The 23,021-nt window shown below is 36.1% G+C and overlaps 1 protein-coding gene across 3 annotated transcripts in view; it reads left to right on the top strand.

Moving 5' to 3' along the window:
- The window catches only part of tpk1 (thiamin pyrophosphokinase 1), a 127,089-nt gene that overhangs the window by 26,377 nt on the left and 77,691 nt on the right, over positions 1-23,021 (top strand). For all 3 annotated transcript variants that reach the window (XM_066721878.1, XM_066721885.1, XM_066721871.1), the window contains exon 3: positions 9,116-9,190. In XM_066721878.1, the coding sequence (XP_066577975.1) occupies positions 9,116-9,190 (75 nt within the window). The remainder of the gene's footprint in view (positions 1-9,115; positions 9,191-23,021) is intronic.

The following is a 23,021-nucleotide window of genomic DNA, read 5'->3' as shown; positions in this document are numbered from 1 at the left end:
TTTATCACCTTGATATGTGAAGCTGTAATGGTCACAGCTCATTTACCCCTTTATTTGTGGAAGCAAAAGCTATTCCTGTCATAGCTGACTGGCTGATGCATATTTACAATAATTCCTTCTGTGTATATATTTGAGTCTTTAAAAAAAAAAAAAAAAAGATTGTGCAACAATCTCTTCTCTCGCTTGCTATATATATATATATATATATATATATATATATATATATATATATATATATATATATATAGTAGTAGTCTCATGTTTTATTCATACCATTGTTGAAGTGCAACATAAAGGTGATTTGGCAAGAACATGTAAGGTACACACTCAGATTTGTTTCTAAACAATACATCCCAGCAATCAGCACTTTGTGAAACCCTTTGACTTTGATAACATGGAGGAGGTGCTTCCTGTAGCCTTTTTAGATGTTGAACAATTTCTCAGGGACCATGTTTGACCACTTCTTCAGGTCCGCCAGGTGGTGTAGCTTTAGATTTGCAGCTCATATCACACATTTTCAACTGGATTGAGGTGTGGATATTGTGATGGCTAATCAAAAATATAGATTTTGTGCCCCCTTAATAATTTGGTCATAGACTTTGATGTGTGCTTCGGACTCAAAACGGGATAGCATACTAATGGAAACTGATCAATTAACAAAATGTTATTTTTTCTGGGTTGCTCCAAATCTAAGCACAGATACAAATCAGTTTATTTATAAAATAGTATAGTATAAAAGTAATTTATAAAATTAACATTTTTATTGAGGGTAATATTTTAAGTAAACAGATTCTCAGAAAGTGTCTTATCTTGATATTTTACATCTAATGTTTGTTACTTGGACTTCTGTTTTTAATGTGTAAAATCAGTAATTTACAACGTAAGCTTTTCAATTGGAGGTGTTTATAGCAGCTAAGAGAAAAAGGAATTTATTTGCCAAACTAATTTGAATTGGAGCTTGTGTAGAATTCATTACTTTAGTGCTATTTTAGTAGATTGGAAGCTAGAGTAAATAAGCTTTTTATGTTTTATTCAAATCTAAATGCTGTGTTAAACTAGTGCTGTCTTGTATTTAATCATGCTGTGAACTGTAAATCTTGTTTGTTCTGTGTGCCTACATGTCTTGTTCCAAAAAATAAGTATTGCTAGGAACCTCAAATAAATAAGTAATTAAACTGAATTATTTCAGTTTGGGGAAAAAACAGACTGCAGTAATAAGGCTTTTATTTTGTCTTTTGTTATGGGACTTAGACTGTGAACTACAAAATATAATCTGGTAGCACCGAGTCAGTGGAGAAAGAAGCTGTTGTTATTTGAGGGATGGTTGAAGGTTATGTTGAACAGAGCTCTGAGAGTCCTCTAGTTTGTTTTTGCAGGGCTACCACTTGGGCGTCAGATAAACGCTGTGCTGGGGTAAGCTTTCGAATCCTGTCCAGCTCACTGCTTGGCCTGCCAGATCTCGCAGTGCTGCAGATAATCAACCATAGCGGTACGCTCTACACTGGTTCAGTGATTTGAAAGACCTGTTCAGTGACATGATGCATGGTCTGTTAATAGACAACTTTTCTTTTCCTTTCCCCCCCATCCTCAATAGGGGCATGTGTGGTTTAGATTTTGATGAGCAATATCATGTGAAGAAAAAAGTGTATAATTTTGGATCACTTCCTACCATATTTTTATTTGTAACTTATATAAACTGAACAGTGTATGTGAGATTTATCTTTTGGTTAAGACCTAAAGGAAGTGTAACTTTTTCTGCTTTTAAGTTGGAACCTTCTTACATGTACTATGGCATAATTAATAGATCTTAACATTAGGCCTACATGTTGCACATTGCTAACATTATTTTCCAATATAAATATTTGATGCATCTGGTGAAAATATTGATCTTAAAACACAAATGTAAACTTCCTAGTATTTGTTACAGACTAAAGTTTGTAATATATGTTGTAGGCTTCGGAGATTGTCAGCTTGCTACGAAAAAGTTGATATGAGTTCCATACTCTTTATCCCATCGTGATGATAGAAATGTGATACTTTTTAATTTTTTTATCTACAGAATTCCATCTAAATCATTATTCTTCTGCTTTTCATTTATTTGGGTACCTGCTGAGGGGTTTCTTCTAAAGAGCAAAGTCAAACATAATTTGTAAGTTAAGGTATACATAAAAATAAGTCTGCGATATTCATGCTTGAAAACTGTGAATTATGTAATTACATTTTTAGCACTTTATTGATAATTGACACATTTCACAATACACATTTAGGCCTAACTGTTAGGTTTTCTGAAGAATTTATAATCAAATTCAGTGTGTACTTGTGTAACTAATTCTGTAAATGGAAACTGCCAAATGAAAGGAATCTTTTTAAAAACATCCCAACAAATTTGTGAGAGGAGAATTTAAAGGGAATGTTAAGCATAATGTTGATTAAAAAGCCCACATCTGTAAACCTAAATATTGGTATACAGACAGTTTTACGTACATCAATGTAGCTCTATTATATTGTATTAAGAGAGGACTTTCTAAAGATGAACTGAAAGAGCATGCATATATAAAAAGAAACTCCAGTATCTGATAAAACAGACATTTATAATGTGCAGGGCATACTATTTTCCAGCAATCATACCAATTATTTAACTGCTGGATTTAATTAAAAATTAATAATAAATTTGAACTTGAACTTCAAGCTATTCAATGAAAATCAATTTACTGTTTTCCCTGCAGTGATATTGGTAACTAGCTGTCAACATGAAATCATCATAGGGAATTTATTGCAGCTCTGGATAAGGAAGGAATACTGACTTTGAATCCATGATTTGGCCCAATAACAACTATGTGACAATAACTTTAGTGAATATCTTGTAGGTATGAATAAATTACATGCAAATGTCAGTTTCCTGTTACTGTCTGGCCCACCAGAAAGTGAACGCCCCTCATAGGTAATGGAATGTATCAGTTCTTCATCACCATGGTAATGACTTCTGTGTAAATCACAGCAAAGAAACAAATAACTCGATGAACTCTTGCATTCAATACTAGCAAGCAACACTTCGAATATGTCTATCAAATGTAATGTGCGATGGCTGCTCTGGTTTACCTGATGTTTCAGTGTTATACTACCTGTGTTGCAATATGGCATTGTTGTATTTGTAGAAACTGTAAGTCCCCATTAACAACCATCACAGCTGGTAATATACTGTTATCCAGAATACTGCAATACATTCAGTACTGCCAGCCAGAGCCCTTTACAAAACCTAACCTTTATAGCACACAACCTCTGTTGTAACCAATTACTGGCAGAGAGAAGCTTGTTCCGTTACATTTGACAACATTGTTGCCAGCATTAGCCCAACCTCACTGTTAAAAGAGCATTGCTGTAACTGCTTCAGGTATGCAATTTTTGTGAGTGTGTGTTTCATGTAGAACCCAAAGAATCCAACATTTTCACTTGGTTCATGAAGAGGTTTGATTATTAAGGCTCATGGCTTGAACTCAAGTAACTCTGAGAATGTGTCCATCATGTCACACAACTGGGTTTAAAGACTTTTAAAGTATTCTACATTTACCTACCTGTTCATTTTCTTCATTGGGGACAGTGCAGTCTTATTAGCCATTCAAAGAAATGTGAAAAGTATGTTATTAATGTTTTTATATATTAAACACAGTTAATCTACTGCATTCAGTGTTCCAATCTTTTGTTATAATTACAGTTCCATTATTAAATGTAACCCTCTAATAATATTAAGGAAGAAGAGAACTGTGTCTTTCCAAATATATAAATTGATTCATTTTTCAACCACAATGGATTTCCTGGATTGTCCATTTAGTTTAATAACTTGTACATTTTGTTAATCTGTATTATGAATAGCTGTGTGCAATGTTAAATTCGCTGCTTATTGTCTTGAACACTCTCCTAAAGCACTTAATCACTTTTTCCATTCTCAGAGAAATGTAATAACTCAAGGTCTTTATTAGGACACATGCTTAAATTAAATATTTATAGATTTATTTTACTACAAAAAGATGTACTGTTAATGTAACATGACTCATTGTGTGCCTCGGTGTGTTACACTGACATTACTCCCCTAGACTTGAATAGTGTGCAGGACCCTTTGCCCGGGCCAAGTCTTTTGAATCCTCCAAAAACTTCTCTCAAACTCTCTCTTAAAAGAAAAACAACTTTTGTCATTATTTTGTCCTTTCTGGCATCTTCTCTTCACCCTTCCGTCTGAATTCTATTATTATTATTATTATTATTATTATTATTATTATTTCTTGGCAGACGCCCTTATCCAGGGCGACTTACAACATAAGTGCAAACAAAGTGCAAACAATACAGTTAAGTACAAGGCATCAATCATTACAAATTCAATTTAACTCAAAATTCAAAATAATACATTTTACAAATTCCAATTTAGAATTTACACAGGCAAGTACAGTAAGTGACTTCCTACATCCTGGACGGTGAAAGCTAAGTACTGTCAAGATGTAGGGTCACAGTCAAAGGCTACGGGAAAGGGAGCAAGGAGGAAAACAATCAAGAACGCGAGAAGCATAATAAAAACTGTGAAGTGCTATCAAGCAGGGATAGAGGACTAATATTACATTACTAATTCTACCTGGGCCCAGTTTCAAGGGGCCCCTTTGACTGACATTTGTGCTGTGGTGATCTTGGCTTTTCCGCACACTTTTGTCCGTCTACAGACGGGTCCAGTTTCCTCGACTGGCCTCGGTAGCCTGTTAGACTCCAGCTCCTGATTGTCTTGCTGTTCCTGGTCTCCCCAACCCCCACCTTGCTTATATTGTGGTCCTTCATCCTGGTAGGTTGCCAGCCTCAGAGGTCACTTGACTATACTGGTCTGTTCCCTCCTGTTATTTCCTCTCAATTGTGAATGACCTGTGTGGTCCATAAGTTTGGCGTTTTGGCTCTGTGTAGGAATCACTGGTAGCCCTCTGCTCCCATTCATGGCTTCATTTCTGTTCTGTGTTAAGGTCTTACATCCTTGTAGGCCACTGGCCTGGGATGCAGCTTTTGGGGCCCTGTCAATGGTCTCTAGAGCGACAGCTTAAGTACACAATATCCCCCAGTATCCTTTGGGCGTTATTCTCGGCTTGAAAGATGAAAAAGAGAATAACACCCAAAGAATGTGAGGTCCCTCATGACCCTCCAGTCCTGGTAAAAGATGCTGGGTCTGGGATGGTTAAAGCAGGCGAGGGTAGGGTTCGGAGACCGACGGCAGCTTTGCTATAAATTATTCACAAAATCTGCTGCTGATGCAACTTCCCATCATCCCCTTTGGGTATTATTACCTTTTTCAGATAACTGGGGTTGCATACACGACCTATCATTCTTATACAGGTATAAAAGTATATTTTATATTTTCACTTTTTTCACATAATTGTCTTTGACACGAAGTAACTTTGTTTTTCTTTCTTTGTCTTTTTCCTTCACCATATCTATTTACTCACTTGGGAATTTGTTGTAAAGAATTCTTTGATGAAAGTATTCACTGCTTTGCTCCTTTTGTAGCATGGATTGTGTTTGCCAGTTTGCTTTGTACTATATATTTTTTTAGGTTTGGTTTGGGTGTACTAATACATTTCCTATTCAAAATGCTTTTTTTATTTCAAAACACCCCCCTCCCCCTGTTCCTAATGAATTATCTCCTGCAAATTGGCTGTCCTGCTTTTTAAATTAATCCCTTCCAATGGTAATGTATTCAGGCTAAATACAAAGTTCTGAGGAAACAATTTATATTGTTAAAGCTCCTCAGAATCAGTCAGTCAGAACAAATATGTGGATACATTATCTTACGTTTCTTATCTTTTTAAATCTGTTTTTCAAGCATGTTAACATACCTTTATGACATACCATGTTTAATTCCAGCACATTTAATAACCTTTTTAAACTTAAAGTATGATGTATTGTTTTACAGGGCTCGTTCTCTGATGTTTAAAATCTATTGTATAATGTATTAGGGCCTATCTATTTTGTAGCATCTAAGTAACATAAAAATAAAAGCAAATGCACATTTTCAATAAGTGTATGCAAATATGGTGTCTTAACTTTTTATTCCATCTACATATTTTAAAATGTGGCTTATCCTAATGTGTATGGGATGCCCTGTATGTGCCATACAAATACCATACATTTAATTTGAAAGGAAATATTTCTAATACCTCAGCCTGGAGTACAAAAAACCTTTGGATATATACCTAATAATATAGAGAGAGGGGATGTTCTAGTTTTTTTATTAATAAACAACAATTACAAAGCATCTTGGACCATTCTCAAACTTATTGTTTGCCTATATTATGCCTATATTATGTTGTCTATTTAAATTCATGCTAGAGATACAACTTATTTAAAATAACCAGAAAATGAAAGTCATATGAAATTACTGATACTTTTTAGATATTCACAATATAGTTTGGATTATGGGTCAGAATACATACTACTACTACTACTACTACCACATAATATTGCAGTATTTCTGAGAAGAAGCTATCTGGGCAGAGTTTCATATTAATAAACAACATTCAGTACATTTGTAGGAGCATGAGAAGTCAAATAGTTTCAATAAAATAAATTCCGATATAAAAAAAAAACGAATGTACTGAAATATTAGGAAAGTCACTTCTCTGAAAACTCTACCTAGAAAGTTCGGTTTCTTCTCTGAAAACTAATAAAATGTTGGAGATTATATCCTGTTACTTGTGTTTCTATATTGCACATTTATGGAACCATATTGCCTCCAGATTAAAAAACGACTTGAGTGTCTTTTACAAACAACTTCTACCTGTGGGAGTTCCTTAAACATCTCCAACATGCAGGGTTTGGGCATTGCAGTGCTATGTTTTAAGATATCAAGTTTCTTTCTATATTATACATATGATAGCCTTATGTGGACTATGGCTATTTGACTTTTTAGAATACTTTGGAATGGGTAAAAGCCGGACCAACATATAAATACTGCTCTTTTGACACTGCTTAAATTATAAAGCACTCTAATGTCCGATCCTTAAACATTGGAGAGGTTTAATGAAGTTGAAGTGTAAATTGCTTTTATGAGATGCCTCCATTGTATAAACTGAAGTGGATTTGTTTTTTATGAGATATGTAAGTCTAGAAAATCTATGTGGCAGCTGATATATTTATTATTATTGTTTTAATCTGGCACCAATACACTTCTGTACATGTGCAAACCAACCTTAATTTCTGCTCAGCCTACAACTGCATCTGTGGAAGTCTCTTGCTTTTTGATAAAGATCTGTGGAACATTAGCATTACGTTTCAATACTCTAACTCGCTACAAATGTTCAAAATCATTATCCCATCATTTTCTCCATTCATATGCGGTTCTGCACATGTTTCCAACTTTTGGAGCTCACATCAGAATCATTTATAAGTATGGAAAATAATCTGTGTGGAAATATTGTGAGCGGTTACTGAGATGCAGCAGTCTGTACTCTCAGACGCCACTTCCAATCTCACTCCCATTTGATAATATGTACTGGAGAGGAAGTGACACTTGAAAGCCAAACAGATGTGTCAGTTGCATTAGTTGAAATATATACAGCTCATTTATTCTCCTGTTGCCCTTATAGACAGGTATGCATCATGGGAAGATATTTCCAGTACAGTGACAACTACATGATTTGTTTTAACCGGTGAGCCTCGTCTCCACACATACATTTCCATTAAGTAATGAAAACTGAGCCGTATATGTATAAACAAAATAAAATAAAAAGCTTTTGTTTGTGTATTTTATTTGGTATGGGGAAATGGTTATGTATAGGAAGGATGAGATTAAAGTGGATTCATTTCATACTTTTGGACACATACAGCAACATTTTATTTTGGGGCGCTCAGGCTATATGTGTCACTAAGTCAGTTTATTGTGAAACATGTCTATCAATGCACAGTGGTAAGGATAAGTCTACGAATTGTATTGCTTAGGTCATCCGTGGCTTAATATGAAAAAATGGGTACATCTAAAAATGTAAGACACACACTATGGAAATGAAATCAGTGGGACAATATGTGCATATCAATTATCCTTGCCAGAGAATGTCTGGTTTCCACATTCCTTTCTCTGTGCAAATTCAATGCTAAAATGTGATTTACATATATATGTGCTTGCCAGACCCGATTTAAAATCAATTGATTAAAAGGGTTCAAGTAAATCACCAATTTCTAATGTTATTGTGTGTATTATGACATTAATTTCTGCCATTAAATAAAGTGAAGATGTACAGTTGTTGCTTGGGGTATAAATATATCACAGTAGTGTTGTTACTCAACTGTTATTAATTCATGAATTAACATTTGCTTCAACTATTTATCAAGTTCCAAATTCACAACTGGTGGCACATTAAGATGATGTGTGAACAACATATGTTTTTCTTCTTCCTCTGTACTGTCTTTTACACAGCCTTGCAAGTGTTTGCTTCAGAATTTGCAAAACTAAAAGTTCTCTCGATATGAAAGAGAAATGACAGTCCTGTTGGAGTTGGAGTCCCATTAGCTAACTTTTGAAAATGTGCAACTCTAGGGTCTGAATAAATGCTGTGCATGCAGAAAGAGTAACACTAAATTACCCAAACACTGCCCTACTTTGAAATTACTGGAATTAATTCCTTTTATAACAAGTCAATAAATCCCTGCCCTTTAAATACATACAGTGGAGATTTCCTTCACTGGGAGATTGGAATTCAGATCTGTGCTGGCCAGTTGTCCTTGAAGTAGTCGCGGCACTTAAAATCTAGTTGGATACTTGACAAAGACTGGGACGTTTGTTGCTGTTATTATTTTTACATGATGACAATTATCAATAATTGCACTTGAATTCATAAAGGGACATTAAAGAGGTCTTTAATTAAAAACGTGCTAAATCCTTTTCATGTGATGTGTTGCTGAAATCTCAGTGGCCTTTGTTCATAGTATATGAATGTATGTGTTTTATTAAAGAATAGTTGAAACCAACAAAGGAAAAACAAATAATTTTGCATTTTACAGTAGAAAGATGATGAAAACAATAATAACAATAATAGATTTCACTAACATACAAAGTTTTTCAATGCGAGTGACTTTTTTTTCCTTTTTCTTACAGGAACACAGAAGTTCTGTTTGCTGATCCTTAATCAGCCTCTAGATGAAGACTACTTTCATCAGCTTTGGAGGAAAGGTATTGATATTGTGATAAATATGAAGGATTGGCCTTTGATGTTTTCGTGTTAATAGTCTGCTTTGGGAAACTATTAGTGGATAAAATGGGACAGACAATAAGAGTCCTTATTTCTCAGCCGAGGTCAACAGATCTTAATTGGTAACTTACAGGTTCATAACTCATCAAATGGTCCTGGGCTCTGAACCCTGGAATATTATCCATTAGGTTTAAAATGATAGGTTGTGAATGCAACCCCAGTTATCTGAAAAAGGAAACACTGCCCAAGGGGAGGGGTTTCTGCGCACTTCCGTAGGAACCTGATCGAAACGTCACTCTATCAAAGCTGCCATTGGCCCCTGCGCTCGTCACTCAGAACAGGTCTCTTCCCACTTCCTGTTCTATAAAACGTGACGTCAGCACAGGTTCATCCTCTTTTGCTGGGAGCCAGGACTCCCGCGCGACCTTGCAACGCTTGGGCAGTGCTATGCTGTAGCAGTGCCAAATCATGCCAGTCAGTGTTTGCACCAGGGGGCACACAACAACTGAAACGCCGCTTTGACAAGTGGAGCGCCTAAGCGGGCCTGCCGCTGTAAGTGCGTCTCCACCCAGCAACGGTTATGTACACGAGGGCACTGCAACACCAACCAGACGCAACCTTGCTGTTGCCAGACAGAACACTGTGTATACCAGGTGCTGGATGCAAGTGCCGCGTAGGCCTGTAGGCTTAACCACCAGCCGTAGCGGGATCTAAAACCGAGGCCTGCACACACGGACGAGGAGGTCTAGCAGAGCTCATTCTCAGCAAACTGAGAGAGCAGCCTACAGCCACAGCCGCAAGCCAGTGTAGGAGCCCCTCACGCTGGCGAGATCTCAGACCAAGCCAGGCCTCGGATTTTACTGCCGCTGCTAGCGCTCCTGCTGTGAAGGAAAAAGCCCTGTGGACAAAAAAACAACACAGCAAGCAGTCAGAATATATAAGGCACTATATAAACATGACTATTATTTTTAAAAGTTTTCTATTTGTAACGAAACTGAAAGTGGAGCCCCGGTGCACAGACAGAACAGAATCGGATTAGCTATCAAAAAATAACACAAATACCAATAGAGACACAGACAGTAAACAGTGGTGAACAACACAGCCGTGAAGCCAACCAACCGAATAATAGTTAAATAATGGACAGACAAGACACAGAGCTCACGTTTTCGAGTCCAGGTGAAATGGCAGAACCTGCACTGATGTCAGTTTTATGAACAGGAAGTGGAAGGGACCTGTTCTGAGTGACGAGCGCAGGGGCCAATGGCAGCTTTGATAGCGTGACATTTCGATCGGGTTCCTACGGAAGTGTGCAGAAACCCCTCCCCCTTGGGCAGTGCTTCCGACTTGAAAGATAACCTCCAAGGAGTCTGAATGGTTAAAGACGTATTTATGGTTTAAGAGGGAAGGCCTTTAATGAGCTGGTTTATTATCTGCTCGTTGTTGGTATAGTCAGTTGCCACTACAACTGCATTCGATTACCACATGTATATAATCTGCCACAATTTTAAATATATGAAAGATTACTTTAAGGTCTAGCTGAAGAGAGCTTGGATGGTTGACTCTCAAAGATATTTACTCCCAAAGCTAATTTTTCTTCACTTTTAAAACTACCAGTAAGCTCCAGCTCTGTTCTTTTTATATCTAAGTTTTAAAGGTTTACTTTTAACCTTTTCCAATTACTTTTATACAGTTCTCTGGAGTAAAAGCTTTGGAAATCCCCTAGATAATGTTTGATAACACCAAATATGTTTAACTAGAAAAGTTGAAAATTTAATTGGAAAAATTTGAAAATGTAGCCTTTTGAGAAACTCTTTTTCAAGTACCTCTTTACATAGAAACTGTCTACTGCTTCAATAGATTGCTTAATTTCTCATTCAATCCCCTGTTTAAGATTCACGGGGAATGTACGCCCTCAAGCAGATGGACATTGTAATTGGCTGGTCGTGTTGTAAATGGAATGTAAAGGGCAACGTTTCGTTAGCCCCTGGCTTTGCTCGGATTTATGTCTATTCCTACTACAGCTCAATCAGCTCCTGGTTAGATCTCATATAGTTCATGTGAAGCCTGACTTTTCATCTGAATAATTGCAAAAATTACAGCTTTTATTGATAGGAACTTTTCACAAGTAGCACTACCAGATAATCTTCAAAGAACCAAATTTCACATTGATAGAAAAATGTGTGTAATTCTCATTTGTTTAGGAAAAATATCGTGTCATTATATTAATAAATGATGGAATATAAAGAATCTGACAAGTTGTAGAAAAATTGATAATTCCCTGTTCTCCTTCTCTGTGCAGACCTGTGGTGGTGTTCAGTGTTTAGCTGATCTCAGAGTTGGTCTATGGGAAGACTAGCTCTGTAGTAGAAAAATAAAATAGACCTTTGATATATCTTACAGTGTAGTCCACTGTCTGAGATTTTAAGAGGCATAGCTTTGCAGTCTACAATACATTAGAATAAGTAAAAATTAGTACTTTCTGAAGTAAAACTAATACTTTGCATGTTATCCATACTAGCATATGTCATCTCACTTTAAATTGTATTTAACTGAGCAGGTATTGTTTCACAGTTTTGGTGAGGGGGTGCCAGTGAAAATAAATACAATAGTTAGTCTTTTGTTCGTAAGACCTTTCTATCTTGCACTTTTTACTTGCTATCATCTGCATGGGTTTTGTTTTTCTCATTCATTTCCTACCAGAGTTTTTATTTTGTTGTGTAAGGGGTGAGCTTTTTGAATTTCATGAAGATTACGCATCAGCCTCCATGTACTTCAGACATTCCTCTCTGGCACTGTATCGGTAATCCTGTCTGAACTTGAGGTGTTTCAAGTCGTCTCGGCAAAGAAGCAGTAAGAAATTGGCTCTTCTTTGGGTTCTGTCCTGTTACAGATGTACCGTTGTAACAACAATACCTAAATCCAGAGCAAACAGTCTTTTACTACTGTTCTAACAATGCATAATATAAAATTGGTACAATAGCTATAATTTTCAGAAATAATTAGGTGTCTCTTCCTTATGTAAAGGCTCTATATGTCTTAACTTCAGTCTGTAGACTTCAAGGCATATCAGGAGATAACCTGTTAGTTTGTATATAACAAGCAGGATTTATGTTCATTAAAGTTTTGTGTTTTTAAGGTGTTGAACTTTCCTGCTTCAGTTTCAGTTAATTGGATGTGAAGGATAATTGGGAATGCCACACAGTTCTTGTGTAATTGTTTGCATGTTTAAGACACTGTGAGTTAAGGTTGCTGCCTATAATTTGGAAGAAAACTCCCCAAGCAACAATGTGGAAAATCAAGCCTGATTGCAGAAATAGATCCTCTAAGTTCAATTACAGAATTTACTTGTAAAAAGAACAGTCACATCTTCAGATAAAATTAAACCATGGTACTGTTTGTATTTGTTTTGGATATGGTTGCTTCATAACATGTTTCAGTAGCACTTTTGACTTTTTCAAGTTAGCATGTCTTAGGGCCTTGAACCTTTATAACAGACTCAGGGTGTCTGTCTGTTTTTTTTTATAAACTGTCATCTGCCCTGAGTGTGTTTGAGGTGTTTATTATAGCAGTTTATTTATTGATGAAGGACTGACATCCAAGCAACATGATAATTTGCTAGAGGTGGGAAACGGGAGATGGAATACAACACATAGTGAATGATATTTAGCTAAGCCAGGGTATTTGAGATGTGTGCCTCTAATACATGTTAACACATGTAATGTATTGCTCGGTATGTTTAAAGGGAGTTCTCAGGCTTGCTGTAATGAACATTGTCATTTTTGTGTCAGTTTCCTCATTTATAAACAGATCATGTTATATTTTTAGCTATGCCTGCTTATTGTCTTTACTTTTGTCCCATTAACTTGATATTGCTAGAACCTTCCATACTTAACCAGGGCAAAATCTTTTCAAACAGCATTTTATCAAAACTGATAACCTGTTTATTAACTACATAATCCAGATTATTTTATTATTCTGAATGTGTCTTCTGCCCTTCAGGTGACATAAATGAGTAAGACTTAGATCATTCTTTACTTCCTGAAGTGCATTCATAACAAACACAATTGTCCAGGTCAATCTGTATCCACAAATCTCAGTAAGCACCTTATGAGAATAGGCTGTTCCATTGTTGGCCTAGCATGATCATCGTGTATATACAGACAGGTGACAAATTAAAGGAAAACCAACATAATCTCTCAGTAAGGTGTTGGGCCACCACGAGCCACCAGAACAGCTTCGATGCTCTTGGCACAGATTCTACGAGTCTCTGGACTCTACTGGAGGGATGAACACCATTCTTCCAAAAGATATTCCCTCATTTGGGGTTTTGATGATGGTGGTGGAGAGCGCTGTCTAACACGTTGGTCCAAAATCTCCCATAGGTGTTCAATTGGGTTGAGATCTGGTGACTGCGAAGGCCATAGCATATGATTCACATCATTTTCATACTCCTCAAACCATTCAGTGACCCTCGTGCCCTGAGGATGGGGGCATTGTCATCCTGGAAGAGACCACTCCCATCAGGATAGAAATGTTTCACCATAGGATAAAGGTGATCATTCAGAATAACTTTGTAATGATTTGCAGTGACCCTTCCCTCTAAGGGGACAAGTGGACCCAAACCATGCCAGGACAATGCCTCCCACAGCATAACAGAGCCTCCAGACCCCCTCACTGTAGGGGTCCAGCAGTCAGGCCTGTACCGTTCTCTTGTACCGCCACACATGCACATGGTGAAGGATGACAATATCTGACCAGATCACTTTTTTCCACATCTCTGTAGACCAGTGCCTATGGTTTTTGCACCACTGAACTCTCAGATGTGAATTTGTCTTTGTAATGAGGGGTTTCTGCACTGCAGCCCTACTATAATATCCCTCTCTGTGTAGTTCTCGACAGACTGTTTTTGCAGACACAGTCTGATCACGTCCTGCATTGACATTCTCAGTCACCTTGGGAAAGAGTTTTTCCTTACATATTACAGTAATGCACGAGCATCACGGTCATCAAATGTATGCTGTCGACCAAAATTTCCAACCCTATTTACTGATGTTTTTCCCATAGATCTAAATGCACATGTAACTCTAGTCACTGTTCCTATTGAAACACTAGCCAGTTGAGCGTCTGTGTGACTGAAGCTCCTGTCATTTGTACCCCAATAATGACCCCTCTTTCAAAGTCACTTAGATCCATTCCTCTTGCCATCTTCATCCAAAATTGAGGTCAACTGGGCCTGCTCAGCATTTCTATACATGCCTATACAGAGCATGATAGGATGTTAATTGCTTAATTGTATCATGCAGTACACCTGTTGGAGGCATCTGAATTCGGTATGTTCCTCCATTCATTCAGGTTTTTCCTTTAATTTGTCACCCGTTTGTATATAGATAAATACACAATGATCATGATTCAAGGTTATCTATGAATATGTTTTCATCACCCCCAGCCTTGCATGCATTTAAAATATGACCAGAGAAAAAACAAATATCAAAATCATGTGATGCAGAAGCAGTTTATTATCAATTCTAGGTAGCAACAACAATATAAAATGGTAGCTGAAAACTCCCACAAAATGAAAAATAACTAAATCCTTGATTGATTGTGGGTGTATCCAGAACACATTACCACCAATGGTATAGTCCAGTAAGAAGTTGTGGGCATACTGTCAATTTACCAAGCACCCCTCCTCTCCATGCCAGCCCCCAGTATGCCACCTCCCGCAAATGCGTGTGCATGCACATGTAATGGGGCTCATTATGTATACAAGCATGTTACAAAGTGACGTAACCCCTCAGAAAAATCAGTGGGAGACCTGGGCTTTTGGCATAACACTCTACTGGGTGGAGCAGCTGCGGAGCTTGGAGGAACACGTGGTGGGCCGACCACACCGGCTACCCAAACATTTGTACATTTTTGTAACATACTGCAAAATGAAGATGTAAATACTTTGTGGGTTTAGATGGAGATTATTAAATGCAATTAAAGGACTTTCAATTACTTTTTCCAAAACTGTATTTGTTTTTGTTTTTAAAGACTTTATGAAACGAGTAAATAATTTGAGTGTTTTATTTTAATTCACTTTCAAAAGAACATTGTATAGTGCATTTTAATAAACTATGCATCAAATCATAGGTGAATGATATTCAATCATATTTATTCTAGTTAAATTATAAACAAAATCCTTTAAGGACTTTAGGGACCTTGTATGAACTCTGGTCTGTAAACAAATAATATGAAGATCAAAGTACAGCATAGCTACTTGATTTCAGACCTTACAAGGTGTTTATTAAAACTGAGTGTTTGCTGTTTTCGATTCATGTTGCTGTACAGATGCACGCAGCGACGACTAGCTAGTATCCTACGCTGGGCACATAGCTAGAGTTTGTAGAGTTTGTAGTGTGCACATCTGGTGCGTGGAACCTGAGCTGAAAATGTTTTGTCACCTGACATGTCCATATCTCGTATTGCCCCCTCTCATTCAGCTTGCTTAGTTATTAAAGGCCACATGTGATTTTCTTATTTCTTGAATATAGAAAAAATAAACTGAAAGCTAAATGATATGTCCCTAACTTGAAATAAACAATACATTTACAATATTAAATCATTTTATATTGGTCGTGAATTTTAAATCACTGCTGATTTTATAGTGGGCATACGGGAAATCTTCGTGGGATTACGGCGTATGCCTGCCTTATCACGTAGACTACACCACTGATTACAACTGATCGCCAACAATATTTTTTATTACTTGCTTTTACTGAGTAATATTGCATAAATTAATCAGCAATTAATTTTGCCTATGTAAATACAGTTCCTAAAATGTACTTAACATCTTAACATTCAGTTGCTAAATTTTAGCATACATCAGGTAATAAGCGTCACATTTTTGTATATTCATAAAATGAAATGCATCCCTCTAGAAGAAAAGGTTCCAAGTCAAATCTGCAAATCCATATGTTATTACTGGAAGAGCCATGACAACCTCTACCGGTTTCACACAAAGACTGACATGTTGCACCATGATGGTCCCTCCCCGTGAGACACATGTGCTTTGGTAGGGTAATGAGAAAAGATCAAAGCATTCTTTATTTTCACATTTCTGATGTGTCCCTGCCAAGTTTTTTCAAGGTGGATTTCTGTAATGCTAAGTAGGAAAAAATTAGTCCTAATTACTGGACCTAATCCCTTTTCCTTTCCTGTTTGTTCCCTTTTTACTTATTAAATAATTATTATTTTAATGATTATAATTTGCTGCAGAAAATCCACTAGTCCAAAAGGGTCAGTTTTTTTTTTCTCCCCTTTAATTTATAAACATTTTTTTTTCTATTTTTAAATTTTTTGTGAAATCCTTGTTATAATTCTGTTATTCCAGCAACTTAAAAATGTACAGAATTGTGCCAGGGAAATCTTTCTGTTTCTATCAGAGGATTAAAATATAGCAATACAAATCTCTCTCGGCACATTTTCAATTAAGGTAGAACACATTTTAGTTGTATAGGCTAGTCACACAATGGCAGTTAACAACTTCACTATATACAATTGATTATTTTATTTTTACAAATCGCAAAATGAGGCCATTTATATATAAAAATTAATACTACATTTGCAGAAATATGTTTATTAATGTATAATTTCCCATACTTTCCCATACATACTGTATAAAAGTTATTGAAAATCTTAAAAAAACTATAAACAGGAGGAAAACTGATAAATATGTGAGTGCTGAAAGGCAGACACATGCAATCGCATGTTGACTGTGTCCTTTGTTTGATTGTCAAAACTATATTGTATATGATTAATATTGCCTTCCATCTAAATTTATGGAAATGGGTAAATTAACAGCATTGTATGTATATAAAGAATATGATTGCTTTGTTAATTCTTGGTATGAAAAGTGCTCTATACATTTAGCTGATTCAATTTTTTTATGCAGATCAGTGTCATTGAAACTGGAGGCTTTGTCTTCCTTAGTAAGACAGTTTTATACACAACACATTTCAAGTCAGCAGGTTGTAGTATTAAGTGACCTTTGACAAAGCTGCCTCGTTGTTCCAACTAGGAAATAAGCTCAAACAACTAAGCATTTTTCTCATTTTGCCCCAGACCATCTGCACTGGGCTCTGGACTGTAAATGTGTATCTACGCATCGTCTGTGGCTGTGTATATGTTACATTTTACAAAAATAAAATCTTCCATGGAAATTGACTGGGACCATGGACCGTGTCTTGCACACCCATCTTAAATTCAGCGGTGTAATTTAATCATTCTCCCTTGGCCTGTTATGCCAATATAGCACCTATAGAGAAAAAACAGAACACTCATTATTAGGATAATTAACTTTTCATCTTGTACTTTGACTAGTTTCCCCTTTTAATTTACAGCTGCTACAACATTTCTTTTCCTTTCACTGCCAACATTCATTAAAGTGCAGGAGCAAGGTCTAGCTCATCAATAGTTACCTGCCATAAAATACAGCTTGGACAGCCAAATTCTCAATGAGAGGAGTGTGTGACATTGGGACTTACAAAGTGTAGATTTACAAGGTTTTTCAGCTTTCAGATTTCCTCACAGTAGAGTTGTGCAGTCCTTAGGGATTTCAATTTGAGTGTTCTTTTTGTGTGTTTTTTATACTGCCTCTACTGTAACAGTGTACATAATTTACAAGTTATGTCATAAGGATATTTTCAATAATTACCACCTCCAATTGTATATCTTGTAAGCTATATATTTTGTCCAGGAAATGCATATTTAATAATGTGGCAAAAACAGACACATTAAACTCCACTGAAGTGAGAATTAGGCCTAACTCTTGGTGAGTCCAAGTTTTGTATGTATGCGTGTCCTGGACTTTCAATACTTGCACCGTTTTGGCCTTAGATACATTTCTACTTAGTGTTCCCCTATTATTCTCTGTGGGTTAAAAGGAAATGGCATTGCTGATCTCAACATTTTATTTATTATTTTGTTTTATTATAGCAATATGTTCTTATTCTTATTGCTTGGCAGAGCAGGGCAACTTACCCAAGAAGCATTTAGTGTGCTTTAAATACAATCAGTACAAAATACAATAAGCATACATCCTAGTATAAATGAGCTAACCAGTGCAGACATAATACAGTGAAGTCCTGGGTATGTGCTAAGGGGTGGGGTAGGCATAGGAGAAGGTACAGCAAAATTATAGAAGTGCTGGCAATACATAAGTAAGCAGGAGCATCAGGGACCACAGGTTAATAAGAAACTAGTAAGAGCATGAGAGCTGCACTGCCCAGGAGATCAGGCTGCTGACTTAAAGGTTCAGTCTGAATAGATGTGTCTGAAGAAGATGCCAGAAGGTGATCAGGGGCTTGCACTAATTCCAGAGTTGCACCGACAGAATCAAATTAGACTTGTTCTTTATTTCTAACTGCTTTGGTAGGTTTAACCTAAATATGCTGTCAGCCTAAAGGGGACCTACCTTCAAACACACTGACTCTTGACCATGTTTTGGGCTCCCAAGCTCCAGAAATCAAGAAGGACCAAAATTAAAAGATTGTAAGTGGCTCTGACTAAAAAAGAGGCTCTCTGACTCCCTCTTGTGTTCTCAGCACTATCCCTTTTTTATTTGCAAAATAATCATAAATACATAAAAAAAAAAAAAAACTTCAGAACTAATCTGAAAGAGAAAATACAGCAATTATCGAGGCTTGAAATAAGAGAGGCCTGTTCAATATCAGTGTGAGACATTTCAGGTTTAACAAGCAGATGATTCTTGTGTGAATGCCAGATGCTGACACTGAATATTTCATACTTTTTTATTTGTTTGTAATGGATTTATTTAGACAATTCCTCAAGACATTCCTTACAAAATAAGGCTTGAAATTGATTTGCTATGCAATAGAATATTTTTTCCCCAACCACTTAATAGTGCAAGGTGTATTATCCTGTCTCTCTCCAGGGCAGCGTGGTTGTTACTGATTTCTTTGAAACACTTGTCTGTGGCTCAGGCTTATCAGTGTTCAAATTTAAAACTCTGATTTAATAAGCACATTTTAAAATATATTTAGCAATAGAAGAAGTCAGGTAAATCAACTTCAAATGACTTAAAATACCATAAAGCCCTACCTTAAACTGTTGCTTTAATATCGTAAAGAAAGTTTCACTGCCAAATAAATGTAAGCTACTTATTTACAATTAATGCTATTTACATTTGTATCCAAAATATTGGTGTTACTTTAGTTCAATGCATTGTAAAACTAAATAATTAATCACCCCATATATACAAATTATCAGTCACTGAATAATTTCAATTTAATCTGGACACATTTCAATGGACTGCAGTGTCTTACTTTATAATGTTAGCTATAGGATGTGGAAAGTGTCAAATTAACAGACTTCATTAGGGTCTGCTGAAATTAATTACTGTACCTCACACAGGATATTTTTACAACTTTAAATTCATACAGGAAATAATCTGTCTGATGCAAATCAAGTCACCTTCCACCTTACGTTAAAGTCTATTTTAAATCGGCAACTGTCAATTCGTAATTAGCAGAACATATGCTGTACTATACCAATTGCAGGATGTCTTAGGATGGGGGAAAATATGTATAAATACATTTTTAATTATGTATATCCCAAAAAAAAACAATGAGCTGAATTGCAGATTCATATGTATTTTATTTGGCATGTGATATTTACTCCAGGATTGGACTGCTATATGTAAAACAAGACCTTGTATTATTCATTTTAGTTGGGTAATAATAAGCATTCTCCCTACACAGGCATGGTGCCATACAAATTAAACAGTTTCCCCTTAGCTGTTATTTGAAGATGATTATTAAAAGCGGGAATTCAACAGAGGATATCTGAATGTGATAGTTAATACTTCTTAGAAAAGCAGTTGAATGAATATGGTGGAATTAATTATTCTATTATTTAAGATAATCCTTATTGTTCCCCATATTCACATTAAAATATGTTGCAATTGTGTAAGTCTAATATCTTCATGATTGCTTGCCCCATATATCAAAATAATTGTTAAGACAAGTTAATTTTCCTAATTGTATATATTAGTTGCTCTCTTTCCCTTATCAAATAACTAAAACTGTATCCAAGACAAAGTCATGTATTGCAAATATATTTGATATTGGCCTAAGTCTACCGTGGTGTTTTTTGCCTCTCAAGGACAATGTGTAATACTTTTCCATTGTGTTACTTTCTCAATTCAAGTAAAAGGACAATCTAACGAAGAAACTCCAAGGCAGCAACATATTCTCAAACCCCTTTGTTTTAAATAACTTTCAAATGTATTCAGAAGGAGTGTCTACTGTGAGTTCAAATCTGTGTTTGGATTCCTCAGACACAATTATTAATTCCCCAGACAAAGAAAAATAGTTCAGGCAGGTAGGAGTTTCTTGTTTAAATTCATGTGTTGTCTGAATGAATGAAACTGGCCTTGAATGGGTATTTTGAAATAGGAAATGATATTAATAATTTATGTTTTAGGCAGATTTGATAGCTTTTCAGGTTTTTTAGGGTATCGCCTCTGACTGAAACCTATTAAATAATGTGTAGGACATCTTCCACCTAGTGTAAAATGTTTAAATAATTGTTTTGTGCCTCAACAATGCAATACAATCTAATGTTTTGGTTAAGTGCTATAATGGTTTTCTGCTTGTAGGCAAGCCTGCATGCTATGTGGTTTTGTAACAGTGCTTATGTTTAATTACAATCACTGATTTCAAACTGAAATTAATTATTCTAATTCAAATTATTCTATAACTCATGTTTCTATTTGTTTCTTTTCTAGCTGATAATCGGTTTAGTCTTCATGTGTTTGGTACTTGTTATAAACCTTATAGAAGACTGTAAAGATTCCAGTTGATTGAACTTTTGATTGCTACTCCTTAAAAATCTAAGTTTTACCACGGTGCACATTGGTATTTATTAGAAAGACAGTGTCATACATGAAGGCTACAGCTTACCAGAACGTCACATCCATCATTGCAGTTTTGATGTCTGTCAGGGAAGCATGAGAGAAAGTTGTGACAATGTTAGGCTAAGGTTGGATCATTACAGTATTTATTGAGCTGTTTTAACCTATTTTATTATGAATGAAAAAATATTCCTAACTGCAACCATCAGGCCTTAGACCTCCAGAGATGTATTTTTCCCTCCAGAGTTTTGTTGGTCTCTCCACTGTGCCTAATGGTTCACTACTACTGTACCTCAAGTATACTCTGACTTGTACTTCATTTATACATTCTCTATAAAGCTTTCTGGGCAATTCCTTTACATAGGATTATGTAAATATAGATTGATTGTTTGTTTGCTTCATTTATTTGTTTGAGTGAGTGAGTAATCTGTGCGTTATCCATGGAGATGGCTAGCTAGGTTGTAGTTACCTTAAAAATAGAAAGGTGTAGGTGATACTACTCATGGCAATTAAAAGATATGCCATGCAGAATGAGTAAAGCTGAATATAGGCCAACTAAAGAGAATGGTGCTGCAAATGTCTTAGGCTAAGAGAGCATGTGCAGAGAAAATGTTCTGGATATTTGAATAGTCTGCCACTGGCTTCCATTTTCTTTTACTTCTAGCAAGGCTGGAGAATAAAGCCAAGTCAGTCTTTTTTATAGTTCACAAGCTGAAGTCTCCTGCCTGATTCTGTACAGACTGTACAGCTTGTGTGTATATATATATATATATATATATATATATATATATATATATATTTTATTATTATTTTTTTTATGAAGAAACTGTTTATGTCTGATTTTGAGGTTTTCAGGTAAAGAAAGGGAAGAAAATATTGGTGGCAAGGCATCGAAAACATATACATTCTGACTCCTGTACTCGTACTGAATAAAAGCAGACTTTGTAAAGCAGTTGGGGGTATGCATTTGCTTCTGTTGAAAGAGGTGGAAAGTCATTTGGCCTTCTGCACTGCAGAATATTAGTCTGCAACTCACAGGAATCATAACGTGCATGAAAGTAAAAACAGGACAGAACAGTTTCTTCTGCATTTCCTTCAAAATGTAAGTTGAGGAACTTGGAAATGGAATAAGGACATCTCAGTTTAGAAGATCTATCTGTCAGTTTCTTAAGATGAGACATTGGCTGGGCAGAATAAAAATCTGCTGGTTCCTGAAAATAGTTCTCAATTTGATTTCATCGAGGGTTGCTGTGTTGCTGAAAAATACTGTCTGGCCATGTGGGGGAATAAACAAATAAAGCAAAACCTTGAAAGGATTTTAGCTGAGTCCTGCAGCTGGTAACTGCAGTACTGAGGTGCTGTTAAGAGTTAAAGTCTGTAGATATTGGAGATTTTGCACAACCAAGCAGTTTGTAAATGATTTGATGCTTGTGTAAACTGTAAGTCACTCAGGATATGGGCGTTTGCCAATAAATAAATAATAATAATAATGATCATTTGAGTGTGGCAATCTGGATAAAGCTACATAGTGAGTGACCCTGCGTTAGTACTGCTTTGATGGATAGACATCATCTTGATCAAACCTTTTCTGTATGATACCACTGCATCATACACTGATGAATTTGATGTATTCACGTCAGACTGAAGTCCAATCAAAGCACACTATTGTGATATTTCAGCAGTGCCAGGTGGCTGATCTCAAGTGCAGCTTTGCAGGGGTTTGTTGATCTGCAATGGCTTTAAGAAAATCTTCATGACATCTAAGTAAATAAAATATGGCTGTGTCCTTCTCTTCCTGAATAATCTGATGCAGCATGTGAGTGGTCTGAACCTCTACCTGGAAGGCAAGAACAAATGCATCTTACACATGGCTCGGTAGGCACAATGGTTCATTTCAA

Source organism: Amia ocellicauda, chromosome 2 (genome assembly GCF_036373705.1).
Source record: "Amia ocellicauda isolate fAmiCal2 chromosome 2, fAmiCal2.hap1, whole genome shotgun sequence".
NCBI lineage: Eukaryota > Metazoa > Chordata > Actinopteri > Amiiformes > Amiidae > Amia > Amia ocellicauda.
This window is presented reverse-complemented; position numbering and strand designations above follow the sequence as displayed.